Source organism: Ranitomeya variabilis, chromosome 7, assembly GCF_051348905.1.
Source record: "Ranitomeya variabilis isolate aRanVar5 chromosome 7, aRanVar5.hap1, whole genome shotgun sequence".
NCBI lineage: Eukaryota > Metazoa > Chordata > Amphibia > Anura > Dendrobatidae > Ranitomeya > Ranitomeya variabilis.
In genome coordinates this window covers 123493527-123507840 of record NC_135238.1, presented here as the reverse complement: position 1 = coordinate 123507840, position 14314 = coordinate 123493527, and the positions used below count along the sequence as shown (strand labels likewise).

The 14314-nt window shown below is 42.7% G+C and overlaps 1 protein-coding gene across 3 annotated transcripts in view; it reads left to right on the top strand.

Moving 5' to 3' along the window:
- PIKFYVE (phosphoinositide kinase, FYVE-type zinc finger containing) overlaps positions 1 to 14314 on the top strand; it is a 450712-nt gene that overhangs the window by 365441 nt on the left and 70957 nt on the right. For all 3 annotated transcript variants that reach the window (XM_077275690.1, XM_077275691.1, XM_077275692.1), the window contains one exon: positions 12605 to 12664. In XM_077275690.1, coding sequence (XP_077131805.1) covers positions 12605 to 12664 — 60 coding nt within the window. The remainder of the gene's footprint in view (positions 1 to 12604; positions 12665 to 14314) is intronic.

The following is a 14314-nucleotide window of genomic DNA, read 5'->3' as shown; positions in this document are numbered from 1 at the left end:
AAGCTAAACTAAAGCCATCATTAACACCTAAACAGAAAAAAAACAAGGTTACAGTGGGCTAAGGAAAAGCAATCGTGGACTGTATGACAGGATGAAAGTCATATTCAGTGATGAATCGCGACTCTGAATTGGGTAAGGTGATGATGCTGGAACTTTTGTTTGGTCCCGTTCCAATGAGATTTATAAAGATGACAGCTTGAAGAGAACATGCAAATTTCCACATTAATGATTAATTAATTAATTAATGATATGGGGCTGTATGTCATGTAAAGGCCCTGGGGAGATGGCTGTCATTACATCTTCAATAAATGCACAAGTTTATGTTGATATTTTGGACACTTTTCTTATCCCATCAATTGAAAGGATGTTTGGGGATGATGAAATTCTTTTTCAAGATGATAATGCAACCTGCAAAAACTATGAAAACATTCCTTGAAAAAAGACACATAAGGTCAATGTCATGGCCTGCAAATAGTCTGGATCTCAATCCAATTGAAAATCTTTGGTGGAAGTTGAAGAAAATGGTCCATGACAAGGCTCCAACCTGCAAAGCTGATCTGGTAACAGCAATCAGGGAAAGTTGGAGCCAGATTGCTGAAGAGTACTGTTTGACACTCATTAAGTCCATGCCTCATGTTTTTTTATGATTTCATAATTTTTTCTTCAGAATTAAGTGATTCCATAATTTTTCCCCTATGCTTGGTTAACCCCTTCCCGACCTGTGATGCCACGTAGGCGTTATGAAAGTCGGTGCCAATCCGACCTGTGACGCCTATGTGGCGTCATGGAATGATCACATCCTTGCAGATCGGGTGAAAGGGTTAACTCCAATTTCACCTGATCTGCAGGGCCAGGGGGAGTGGTATTTCAGCCCAGGGGGGGGTGGCTTCACCCCCTCGTGGCTACGATTGCTCTGATTGGCTGTTGAAAGTGAAACAGCCAATCAGAGCGATTTGTAATATTTCACCTATGAAAACTGGTGAAATATTACAATCCAGCCATGGCCTATGCTGCAATATCATCGGCCATGGCTGGAAATTGATCTGCCCCCCCACCGCCACCGATCTCCTCCCCAGTCCTCCGTCCGGTGCACCGCTCCCCTCTGTCGTCCTGTCCGCTCTCCTGTCCGCTCCCCCCGTGCTCTGATCCCACCCCCCGTGCTCCGATCTCCCCCCCTCATACTTACCGAACCTCCCGGTGTCCGTTCGTCTGTCTTCTCCATGGGCGCCGCCATCTTCCAAAATGGCGGGCGCATGCGCAGTGCGCCCGCCGAATCTGCCGGCCAGCAGATTCGTTCCAGGTACATTTTGATCACTGTGATAAAACCTATCACAGTGATCAAAATAAAAAAATAGTAAATGACCCCCTCCTTTAAAACCCCCCAGAGGTAGGGACAATAATGAAATAAAGAAAATATATTTTCTTTTATTTTTCCACTAGGGTTAGGGTTAGAACTAGGGTTAGGGCTAGGGTTAGGTTTAGGGCTAGGGTTAGGGTTAGAATTAGGCTATGTGCATACGGTGCGGATTTGGCTGCGGATCTGCAGCGGATTGGCCGCTGCGGATTCGAAGCAGTGTTCCATCAGGTTTACAGTACCATGTAAACCTATGGAAAACCAAATCTGCTGTGCCCATGGTGCGGAAAATACCGCGCAGAAACGCTGCATTGTATTTTCCGCAGCATGTCAATTCTTTGTGCGGATTCCGCAGCGTTTTACACCTGTTCCAAAATAAGAATCCGCAGGTGAAATCCGCACAAAAAAACACTGGAAATCCGCGGTAAACCCGCAGGTAAAACGCAGTGCCTTTTACCTGCGGATTTTTCAAAAATGGTGCGGAAAAATCTCTCACGAATCCGCAATGTGGGCACATAGCCTTAGGCTATGTTCACACGATGCGGTTTTTGATGCGGATCCGCAGCGGAATTGCATCTGCGGATCCGCATCAGTTTTCCATGCAGGGTACAGTACAATGTTACCCTATGGAAAACAAAATCCGCTGTGCCGACGATCCTTTTTTTCGCCGGCAAATCCGCGCAGATTTGCCTGCAGAAAAAAGAAGTACCATGTCAATTCTTTCTGCGGATTCCGCTGCGGGTTTCCAACAGCACCAATAGGAAACTGCAGTTGGAAACCCGCAGTGGAATCCGCAGTAGAAAAAGGACACAAAACCGCAGAGAGAAGCACCGCCGTTTTCCACTGCGGATTTTCCCGAAAAAGGACCGGAAAAATCCGCAGTGAAAAACGGATCGTGTGAACGTAGCCTTAAGGTTAGGGTTCGAATTAGTTAGGGTTGGAATTAGGGCTAGGGTTGGAAATAGGGTTAAGATTAGGCTTGTGGTTAGGGTTAGGGGTGTGTTGGGGTTAAAGTTGTGGTTAGGGTTGGGATTAGGGTTAGGATTAGGGATAGGGTTGGGATTAGGGTTAGGGGTGTGTTGGGGTTAGGGTTGTGGTTAGGGGTGTGTTGGGGTTAGGGTTGTGATTAAGGTTATGGCGAGAGTTGGGATTAGGGTTAGGGGTGTGTTGGTGTTAGAATTGAGGGGTTTCCACTGTTTAGGCACATCAGGGGTCTCCAAACGCAACATGATGCCACCATTGATTCCAGCCAATCTTGCGTTCAAAAAGTCAAATGGTGCTCCCTCCCTTCCGAGCCGTGACGTGCGCCCAAACAGTGGTTTTCCCCCACATATGGGGTACCAGCATACTCAGGACAAACTGGGCAACAAATATTGGGGTCCAATTTCTCCTGTTACCCTTTTGAAAAAAAAAATTGCTTGCTAAAACATAATTTTTGAGGAAAGAAAAATGATTTTTTATTTTCACGGCTCTGCGTTGTAAACCTCTGTGAAGCACTTGGGGTTCAAAGTGCTCACCACATATCTATATAAGTTCCTTGGGGGGTCTAGTTTCCAAAATAGGGTCACTTGTGGGGGGTTTCTATTGTTTAGGCACATCAGGGGGCTCCGCAAACGCAACGTGACGCCGGCTGACCATTCCATCAAAGTCTGCATTTCAAAAGTCACTACTTCCCTTCCGAGCTCCGACATGTGCCCAAACAGTGGTTTACCCCCACATATGGGGTGTTAGTGTACTCGGGACAAACTGGGCAACAACTATTGGGGTCCAATTTCTCCTGTTGCCCTTGTGAAAATAAAAAATTGCTTGCTAAAACATCATTTTTGAGGAAAGAAAAATTATTTTTTATTTTCACGGCTCTGCGTTGTAAACTTCTGTGAAGCACTTGGGGGTTCAAAGTGCTCACCACATATCTAGATAAGTTCCTTGGGTGGTCTAGTTTCCAAAATGGGGTCACTTATGGGGGGTTTCTACTGTTTAAGCACATCGGGCTCCGCAAACGCAACGTGACGCCGGCAGACCATTCCATCAAAGTCTGCATTTCAAAAGTCACTACTTCCCTTCCGAGCTCTGACATGTGCCCAAACATCTGTGAAACACTGGGGGGTTTAAAGTGGTCACCGCACATCTAGATTAGTTCCATGGGAGGTCTAGTTTCCAAAATGGAAGTAAAGCATGAAGGAAAAAAGACTAGACCAAAAAATGGTATGCACACCCGGAGAATACAACCGTTAGAAAAATATAAATTTTAAATACACCTCAAAAAACAACAACACAGAATAAAACCATTTAAAACAGGCCTAAATATAGGACCATTGGCCCCCACCCCTATACAAGTTGTGTATGATGTAACATTAGCGAGGCATAGTAATGTGAACATCCAATGATATAAATAATATGCCAAGCTATAATGGTACCAATATATGATGTCCCGTATACATAAATTTAATACAGCAAAAAACCTGACCAATAAATAGCAAAAAAAAAAAAAAAAAAAAAATCAATCAAATTTGACAGATGGAATAATTAGAAGCAAAATGATGGTACACAGTACATTGTGATCATGGTCAAAATTAGATCCAATGAGTTGCAATAATATACATGTATATATAGTACCAAAGACGATGCTAACCATAAGACACCCATCATTATAAATGCATAGAAAAACTATGAGCATGCCCCCTAATCTAGGCAGAACAATAGAGCACCCCCAGATTGAATTAGTGACTAGAAGTGAAGCATACTACCAATGTAGATATCAGACGATGAACCCATGGAGTCAGTCTAAATGGGACAATTGATGCCAGAGAATAGAGAGGCAGCACCGGTGCTAAAGAGTCAGGTCAGTTTGAAAAGGTCAAAGCGAAATATGGGACCAAGTAGGGGGTGAGGCGAGAGCCCCACGCGTATCACTGCGCCTGCAGCTTAGTCAGGGGAAGTGCGGTCTTGGGTCATTTCAGAGGTATATATACACATTTAGGTAATCATGAAATAGATATGAACCGGTGTGGAGAGACGGGTTGGCGCACCAGTCGCAGCCGCCGCATGGAACGCTTCCGGAAGTGGCTATAGCCAGAAGTGTATGTCGTTGTCATAGTGCCCATGCACATGCACAACGACTACACTAGGGGGAGCAAAGCGCACGTGCGCCGATGGAAGCACAAAGTGTGAGAGCAAGACCGAGCAATAGGTATGTGCCGCACACAAGGGGAAGTGGAGGGCACCCATGGTGCGGCACGTATGTAAGCCAGAACGAGGCAAGTTTAAAGGCATGACAGTAATGTACAGCCAACAGGGCAGTCACTAAAAAGAAAAGGCAAGAAATATATATATATATATATATATATATATATATATAATCTCTATATACCAACCCAGGCAACAAAAAGTATCAAATGATAGAAGCCTAAGGATCTTGGTCAGTGTTGGTTAGTAACAATAACCAAGTGTGTCCAAAACAAGGGCCATAGCAGTAAAGTAACATAGCTGTGGACAAGAAGATACAATATCCAAATGGCTCCGGTCCAGCTAGACAAGAGCCTAGCGGCACCATTACCTAACCAGTGCGAACACTGAAATAATGATATCAGGCACAAATCATAATGGCCCCTAAACATACAAGAAATGAAGAGTCCCCATGGAGAAATAGGGTGTGCATACCATTTTTTGGTCTGGTCTTTTTTCCTTCATGCTTTACTCCTATTAATTTACAGACCAGGTTTTGCACCCTTTGCTATCATCGATATAGGGGTGCACCCCTTATATATATATTTACATAGTTTCCAAAATGGGGTCACATGTGGGGGAGCTCCAATGTTTAGGCACACAGGGGCTCTCCAAACGCGACATGGTGTCTAACGATTGGAGCTAATTTTTCATTCAAAAAGTCAAATGGCGCTCCTTCTCTTCCGAGCCCTGCCGTGTGCCCAAACAGTGGTTTACCTCCACATGTGAGGTATCAGTGTACTCAGGAGCAATTGCCCAATAAATTTTAGGATCCATTTTATCCTGTTCTCCATGTGGAAATGAACAAATTGAGGCTAAAATAAATTTTTTGTGAAAAAAAAAGTATTTTCATTTTTACGGATCAATTTGTGAAGCACCTGGGGGTTCAAAGTGCTCACTATGCATCTAGATAAGTTCCTTGGGGGGGTCTTGTTTCCAAAATGGGGTCACATGTGGGGGAGCTCCAATGTTTAGGCACACAGGGGCTCTCCAAACGCGACATGGTGTCCGCTAACGATTGGAGCTAATTTTTCATTCAAAAGTCAAATGGCGCTCCTTCCCTTCCTGGCCTTCTCGTGTGCACAAACAGTGGTTTGTGACCACATATGAGGTATTGGTGTACTCAGGAGAAATTGCCCAACACATTTTAGGATCCATTTTATCCTGTTGCCCATGTGAAAATGAAAAAATTGAGGCTAAAATAAATTTTTTTGTGAAAAAAAAGTACTTTTTCATTTTTACGGATCAATTTGTGAAGCACCTGGGGGTTCAAAGTGCTCACTATGCATCTAGATAAGTTCCTTGGGGGGGTCTAGTTTCCAAAATGGGGTCACTTGTGAGGGAGCTCCAATGTTTAGGCACACAGGGGCTTTCCATACGCGACATGGTGTCCGCTAAAGATTGGAACCAATTTTTCATCGAAAAAGTCAAATGGCGCTCCATCCCTTCCGAGCCCTGTTGTGCGCCCAGGCAGTGGTTCCCCCCCACATATGGGGTATCAGCGTACTCAGGACAAATTGTACAATAACTATTGGGATCTAGTTTCTCTTTTTACCTTTGGGAAAATACAAAATTTGTTGCTAAAAGATCATTTTTGTAACTAAAAAGTTAAATGTTCATTTTTTCCTTCCATGTTGCTTCTGCTGCTGTGAAGCACCTGAAGGGTTAATAAACTTCTTGAATGTGGTTTTGAGTACCTTGAGGGGTGCAGTTTTTAGAATGGTGTCACGTTTGGGTATTTTCAGCCATATAGACCCCTCAAATTGACTTCAAATGTGAGGTGGTCCCGAAAAAAAAATGGTTTTGTAAATTTTGTTGTAAAAATGAGAAATCGCTGGTCAAATTTTAACCCTTATAACTTCCTAGCAAAAAAAAATTTTGTTTCCAAAATTGTGCTGATGTAAAGTAGACATGTGGGTAATGTTATTTATTAACTATTTTATGTCACATAACTCTCTCGTTTTTCAGAATAAAAATTCAAAATTTGAAAATTGCGAAATTTTCAAAATTTTTGCCAAATTTCAATTTTTTTTCACAAATAAACGCAAAAATTAGCGACCTAAATTTACCACTAACATGAAGCCCAATATGTCACAAGAAAACAATCTCAGAACCGCTAGGATCCGTTGAAGCGTTCCTGAGTTGTTACCTCATAAAGGGACACTGGTCAGAATTGCAAAAACGGCCAGGTCATTAAGGTCAAAATAGGCTGGGTCATGAAGGGGTTAAAAAAAGTAACCATTACGGACTACCACATTTTTTGTTCTTGATTTCTTTTAGTGTTTCTTAAAGCCAGAAAATTGCCATTTGAAATGACTTTAATTTTGTAAAAAAAAAAGCAGATCACAGACATGGCACAAAACTAAACAACTGAATGAACATCCTCCAAGGCCAGTGATTCCATATTTTTTGCCAGGGGTTGTATTTGCACAACAGCAGGAGAAATTGATTAATTGATTCACAATCAGTGTTGATTCATATCTCGGCAAGTTAATTTCACTGAAGTGTGATTGACTTGGAGTTTCATGTGTTGTTTCTGTTCCCTTTATTTTTTGAGCAGTCTATTGTTCAACATTTTCATAAATATTAGGGAACTGAATGTAAACTAATCAAATTGGCAAACAATGCAAAGCTGGGAGGAATAGCTAACACTAGAGAATACTGAGAGGATTCAGAAGGCTCTAGATTGAACAATGGTCAGCAACTAATAGAATGGTTATTAACGGAGAAATGCAAGATTCTACATCTGGGCAAGAAAAATGAAAATTACATCAACAGAATGGGAGGAATGGAACTAAGCAACAGCACGTGTGAAAAAGACTTTGGTACGCTAATAGATCCAGATTGCACACGAGTCATCAGAGTGATGCAGCAGCAAAAAATGCAAACACAGTTCTAGGTTGTATTAAGAGAAGCATAGAGTCTAGATCACATGAAGTAATTATCCCCCCCTACTCCTCCTTGGTCGGACCTAATTTGGAATACTATGTCCAGTTCTGGGCACCACATTTTAAAAGACATCGAAAAACTGGAGCAAGTTTACAGAAGAGCTACCAGTATGGTGAGCGGACTGCAACTATGTCCTATGAGGAACAGTTAAAAGATCTGGGAATGTTAAGCTTGCAAAAAGAAGGCTGTGAGGGTGATCACTGAGTGGAACAGGCTGCCACGAGAAGTGGTGAGTTCTTCTACAATGGAAGTCTTCAAACAGAGGCTGGACTGACATCTCTCTGTGATGATTCAGTGAATCCTGCATTGAGCAGGCAGTTAGACATGATGACCCTAGAGGAGGTCCCCTCCTATTATTCTATTCATCATATGCATCTGAACTATTACAGCTATTTTTTGCAACCCAAACCTATTTTTCTTATGTTTTTTTAACGTCTCTTGTTGACCTTTTTTTTTTTTTTTTTTTTTTTTTTTAGTCACTATATATTTATTACAATTTTTCTATGATAATTTCAATAAAGATTATCTATTACCAGTTTATCTGGCATATTACTTTTTCTTTTGCGTTTTACATAAGTTAATTCCTTAAGACATAATATCAGACTGATAATGGATTTTCTAGGAATAGTGTATTCTAAAAAAATATATATATTTACGGAGACCAGCAAACTGCCATATGGTAGAAAAACAACCACCATACTGTAAACAACTCAAACCACTGATCTGGTCAGATATAAGCCAGAAGGTTCCCACATATGGGCAAATATCTAACATGGATGTCAAGAACGTAAAGAACTAATACAACAGAAAAGGGGCAGCAGTGCTTACCTGCTCAGGTCTCCGAACGAATGCACTATCAGGATGCAGCAAACCCATGTAGTAAAGATGTCGGCAACACAGGTGAAAAATACTGATAAAACAGCCACTCAATTCATGTAGGGGGTGATTGCTTAGTATGTGGGTGCACAAAAGCAGCTTGTATAGGGTGCTGTTCACATACAGGTAATTCAGATTATCTGGTTTACAGCCTATTAGTGATGCCCATACTATTCGATCAGGTGGGCTGCCCAGCGCTATCCAATGCATCCCATGTGAACAGGCACCACAGTTTACAAGACCAAAAATGCTGGGCCTAGGTGCACCCTGAAAAAATAAAGTGCAGAAAATACATACAGTACAGAGCAAAAGTTTGGACACACCTTCTCATTTAAAGATTTTTTTTTGTATTTTCATGACTATGAAAGTTGTAAATTCACACTGAAGGCATTAAAACTATGAATTAACACGTGGAATTATATACTTAACAAAAAAGTGTGAAACAACTGAAAATATGTCTTGTATTCTAGGTTCTTCAAAGTAGCCACCTTTTGCTTTGACTGCTTTGCACACTCCTGGCATTCTCTTGATGAGCTTCAAGAGGTAGTCACTGGAAATGGTCTTCCAACAATCTTGAAGGAGTTCTCAAAGATGCTTAACACTTGTTGGCCCTTTTGCCTTCACTCTTCAGTCCAGCTCACCCCAAACCATCTCGATTGGGTTCAGGTATGGTGACTCTGGAGGCCAGGTCATCTGGCGTAGCACCCCATCACTCTCCTTCTTGGTCAAATAGCCCTTACACAGCCTGGAGGTGTGTTTGAGGTCATTGTTCTGTTGAAAAATAAATGATGGTCCAACTAAACGCAAACCGGATTGAATAGCATGCCCCTGCAAGATGCTGTGGTAGCCATGCTGGTTCAGTATGCCTTCACATTTTAAATAAATCCCCAACAGTGTCACCAGCAAAGCAACCCCACACCATCACACCTCCTCCTCCATGCTTCACGGTGGGAACCATGCATGTAGAGTCCATCCGTTCACCATTTCTGCGTCGCACAAAGACACGGTGGTTGGAACCAAAGATCTCAAATTTGGACTCATCAGACCAAAGCACAGATTTCCACTGGTCTAATGTCCTTGTGTTCTTTAGCCCAAACAAGTCTCTTCTGCTTGTTGCCTGTCCTTAGCAGTGGTTTCCTAGCAGCTATTTTACCATAAAGGCCTGCTGCGCAAAGTCTCCTCTTAACACTTGTTGTAGAAATGTGTCTGCTGCTAGAACTCTGTGTGGCACTGACCTGATCTCTAAGCTGAGCTGCTGTTAACCTGCGATTTCTGAGGCTGGTGACTCGGATAAACTTATCCTCAGAAGCAGAGGTGACTCTTGGTCTTCCATTCCTGGGGCGGTCCTCATGTGAGCCAGTTTCAATGTAGCACTTGATGGTTTTTGCAACTGCACTTGGGGACACTTTCAAAGTTTTCCCAATTTTTCGGACTGACTGACCTTCATTTCTTAAAGTAATGATGGCCACTCATTTTTCTTTACTTAGCTGCTTTTATCTTGCCATATTACAAATTCTAACAGTCTATTCAGTAGGACTATCAGCTGTGTCCACCTGGGCCTGGAGGAGAGTCTCCTCTCCTCCACCCTGGGTACCAACCGCACATGATCCGCCTACTTCCCGCATGGTGGGCATAGCCACATGCGGAAAGTAAGCGGATCAGTGCATTCCTATGTGTGCGGAATCCCTGCGATTCCGCAAATTAATGAACATGCTGCGTTTTTTTCTGGAATGCGATTCCACCGCAGAAAAAAACGCAATATGTGCACAAAAATTGCAGATTGCATTCTAATAATAGGATGCTTAATGTATGTGTTTTTTTTCACTGTTTTATCGCATTTTTTATAGCGGAAAACCGCGGAAAAAATGCGAAAGATCCTGAACGTGTGCACACAGTCTAACAGTGTTATTTTTTCTTCTGCACATAGTGTAACAGAAAGGACTTCAGAGCCATCCAATAATTATGTATTGCATTTATTGGTTTCTGTCTTCTGAAGCTCTGACCTGACTAAAACTGAGGGTTAAAGGGAACCTGTCACCCCCAAAATCGAAGGTGAGCTAAGCCCACCGGCATCAGGGGCTTATCTACAGCATTCTGTAATGCTATAGATAAGCCCCCGATGTAACCTGAAAGATGAGAAAAAGAGATTAGATTATACTCACCCAGGGGCGGTCCCGCTGCGGTCCGGTCCGATGGGCGCCGCGGTCCGGTTTGGGGCCTCCCATCTTCTTACGATGACATCCTCTTCTTTTCTTCATGCTGCAGCTCCTGCGCAGGCGTACTTTGTCTGCCAGGTTGAGGGCAGAGCAAAAGTATTGCGGTGCACAAGTGCCGTGCCTCTCTGACCTTTCCCGACACCTTGCCATTGCAGTACTTTGCTCTGCCCTCAACAGGGCAGACAAAGTACGCCTGCGCCAGAGCTACAGCGTGAAGACAAGAAGAGGACGTCATCGTAAGAAGATGGGAGGCCCCGGACCCCAGCGGGACCGCCCCGGGGGGAGTATAATATAACCTCTTTTTCTCATCTTTCAGGATACATCGGGGGCTTATCTATAGCATTACAGGATGCTGTAGATAAGCCCCTGATGCCGGTGGGCTTGGCTCACCTTCGATTTTGGGGGGGACAGGTTCCCTTTAAAGAGCCCGTGATGGTGTTTGAGTCTGGCCGCCCATTACGCTGCAGCCGTCCATCCGTTAATTACTTATTTAGAATCATTTAATGCAGTTTCTAGTATAGGACTGTTCATCTTTGCCGATTATAAATGTTACTTTTCTAGAAGCCATGGTGTGAGGATGTTAGGAGCTTTGCTTGGGGCATTTTCTTCTGGCTGTTTCACATCTTTAATTTAGTGCTTGTGATGCTCATTAATTGGATCAATCTGATCGCTCAGGGCAACGTTATGTCAGCAGGCGAATAGCAGGAAATTGCTAGAGATTCCCATCTCATACATTTTCATGAATCTAATGTGGGGCACTTTCCGAGCTTCCAGTCCGCACATTACTTAACATCTGCAATCTGCCTGACGGGGTTCTATTATTTCTCACAATTTACTGAAACGTCTTTCCACAGCGGTTTAATAAGAAAGGAAACTTCTCTTCATTTTATTGGATCTCTATCTAATCCGTCCACCTGTGAGCCTGGCTGTGCCGTCCTCCACTTCACAACCTTATTTATTGCTCCTATCATGTCTTACTACATCTCTACAGTATGGCCTTCAATATCTTGGGGGTTTTTATTTAATATGCTGCATTGGAAGATGTCCATTACTGTTTTTAATGACACTTTTCTTCCTTTAAGTGCCTGCCCTAACTTAGTCGCTAAATAAAGTCATAGTAAATCATTAGTTTTTAGTGTGGGCAGATATTTTAGTGTCATCAGCTTCTTGTCAACCTGATGGTCAGAATACCTGCTGGTATTTAAAGGGCAGTGTTGATACTTTATCTAATGATTGTCTGTGGGAGCACAGTGTGAATCACAACCTACCGCAACCCAAGGTGACCATGGCTAGCAATCCAATCCTCTTATGCCTATAGTTGCAGGTCTCGGCTTGCGTGCAACTGTGACTTTAATGTAACTTGCATGCAAACCACATGTGAGTTGGATGTTGTTTTCCAGCCATATGTAAAGAGGAAATATAGACTGATAGAGACCTTTTTCTTTAATAATATAACATTTACCATTTATAATTATAAAACCTTCTCATACTCTACTGTGACCATGCTTTAAAGAATCACTCCCATAAAAGTTTTTGTCCTCTTAATATATTGCAATCATCATATTTATATAGCACTGTGTACTTTCAGTGGTTTAATTTGACTTCCTATCCAGTTAATCGTTCTGTTTTCCATTAGCTCTATGACTAGCTGAATCCTTCTAAGCTCTATGTAGCAACAGGAGGTCAAATTTTCCTGCATGAATCAATGCAAAAACCTATGGCAGTGAGGATGAGGGAGCAGCTGGGTCAGGAGTAGAAGAGGACAATGAATTCTGCAGGGACAAGAGATTTCCTATTGCTACATAGAGCAGAGAAGAGAAAAGAGAAGAATTAGCTGGGTAGAAAGGCAAAGTGAGCAATTGTAAGTACACAGTGCTACATGATATGATGATTGCAGCTGGGTTATGGGGCCAGCAGTGAAGCAACCTGTAATTTTCCCTTTAAATGCATAACTTGTACTTTATTGTAATATTTTTCCTTTTAGATGATACTGATGGTGGAGATAGGCAGAAGAAACAGTCTGGAAATCCCCATGTCGAGCTGCGTAAGTACAGAAATCCTGAGTCATGCCCTTTATAATCATTTTTAGATTTAATGTTGACCATTTGATTCCTGAAATGCCATGATTGGGTATATGAATTGAATGCAAGGGTATTCTAAGTGGTGCTAAATAATTATTACACTGACTCTGATTCTTACACTGATTTTTGAAACATTTTAATATGACCAGTTTACATTTTCCAATGTTTGTTTATTAACCATTTAATTAAGGACATTGTCAATTTTCATTTTTGAGTTTAAATTTTTTTCATTGTCCTCTTCCAACGGTCAGAACTTGTTTTTTTTTTTTTTTTATTTGCCTTCCTCATAACTGTAGGCGGGATATATATATATATATATATATATATATATATATATATATATATATATAATGAGCTGTACAATCTAGCAGACTGATAGCACAGAAAAAAAGATTCCAGGTGGGGTGAAATGGTGGGAAGATGGGAAAACACCCTGCAATTCCGACATTGTTCTTTCAATAAACACCTGTTATTTTTCAAGACAGTGTATATATGAAGAAAAAAAAAAGGTGGACTCTTTATACTAAAGATAGCAGGACAATGGAATTAGGTGGAGGAGTGATTAGGAAGTAGGAAAGTAGCAAGGCTGGGTTCACACAGCTTTTGCCACTACAGTTAGGGTACCGTCTCACTATACGATTTACCAACGATCACGACCTGCGATACGACCTGGCCGTGATCGTTGGTAAGTCGTTGTGTGGTCGCTGGGGAGCTGTCACACAGACCGCTCTCCAGCGACCAATGATGCCGAGGTTCGCTGGTAACCAGGGTAAACATCGGGTTACTAAGCGCAGGGCCGCGCTTAGTAACCCGATGTTTACCGTGGTTACCAGCGTAAAAGTAAAAAAAAAACAAACCGTACATACTCACCATCTGATGTCCGTCAGGTCCCTTGCCGTCTGCTTCCTGCTCTGACTGAGATCCGGCCGTACAGTGAGAGCACAGCACAGCGGTGAAGTTACCGCTGTGATCTGCTCTCACTTTCCGGCCGGCAGACAGTCAGAGCGGGAAGCAGACGGCAAGGGACCTGACGGACATCAGATGGTGAGTATGTACGGTTTTTTTTTTTTTACTTTTACGCTGGTAACCACGGTAAACATCGGGTTACTAAGCGCGGCCCTGCGCTTAGTAACCCGATGTTTACCCTGGTTACAAGCGAACGCATCGCTGGATCGCTGTCACACACAACGATCCAGCGATGACAGCGGGAGATCCAGCAACGAAAGAAAGTTTCAAACGATCTGCTACGACGTACGATTCTCAGCAGGGTCCCTGATCGCTGCTGCGTGTCAGACACTGCGAGATCATAACTATATCGCTAGAACGTCACGAATCGTGCCGTCGTAGCGATAAAAATGCCACTGTGTGACGGTACCCTGCTGAGAATCGTACGTCGTAGCAGATCGTTTGAAACTTTCTTTCGTCGCTGGATCTCCCGCTGTCATCGCTGGATCGTTGTGTGTGACAGCGATCCAGCGATGCGTTCGCTTGTAACCAGGGTAAACATCAGGTTACTAAGCGCAGGGCCGTGCTTAGTAACCCGATGTTTACCGTGGTTACCAGCGTAAAAGTAAAAAAAAAAAACCGTACATACTCACCATCTGATGTCCGTC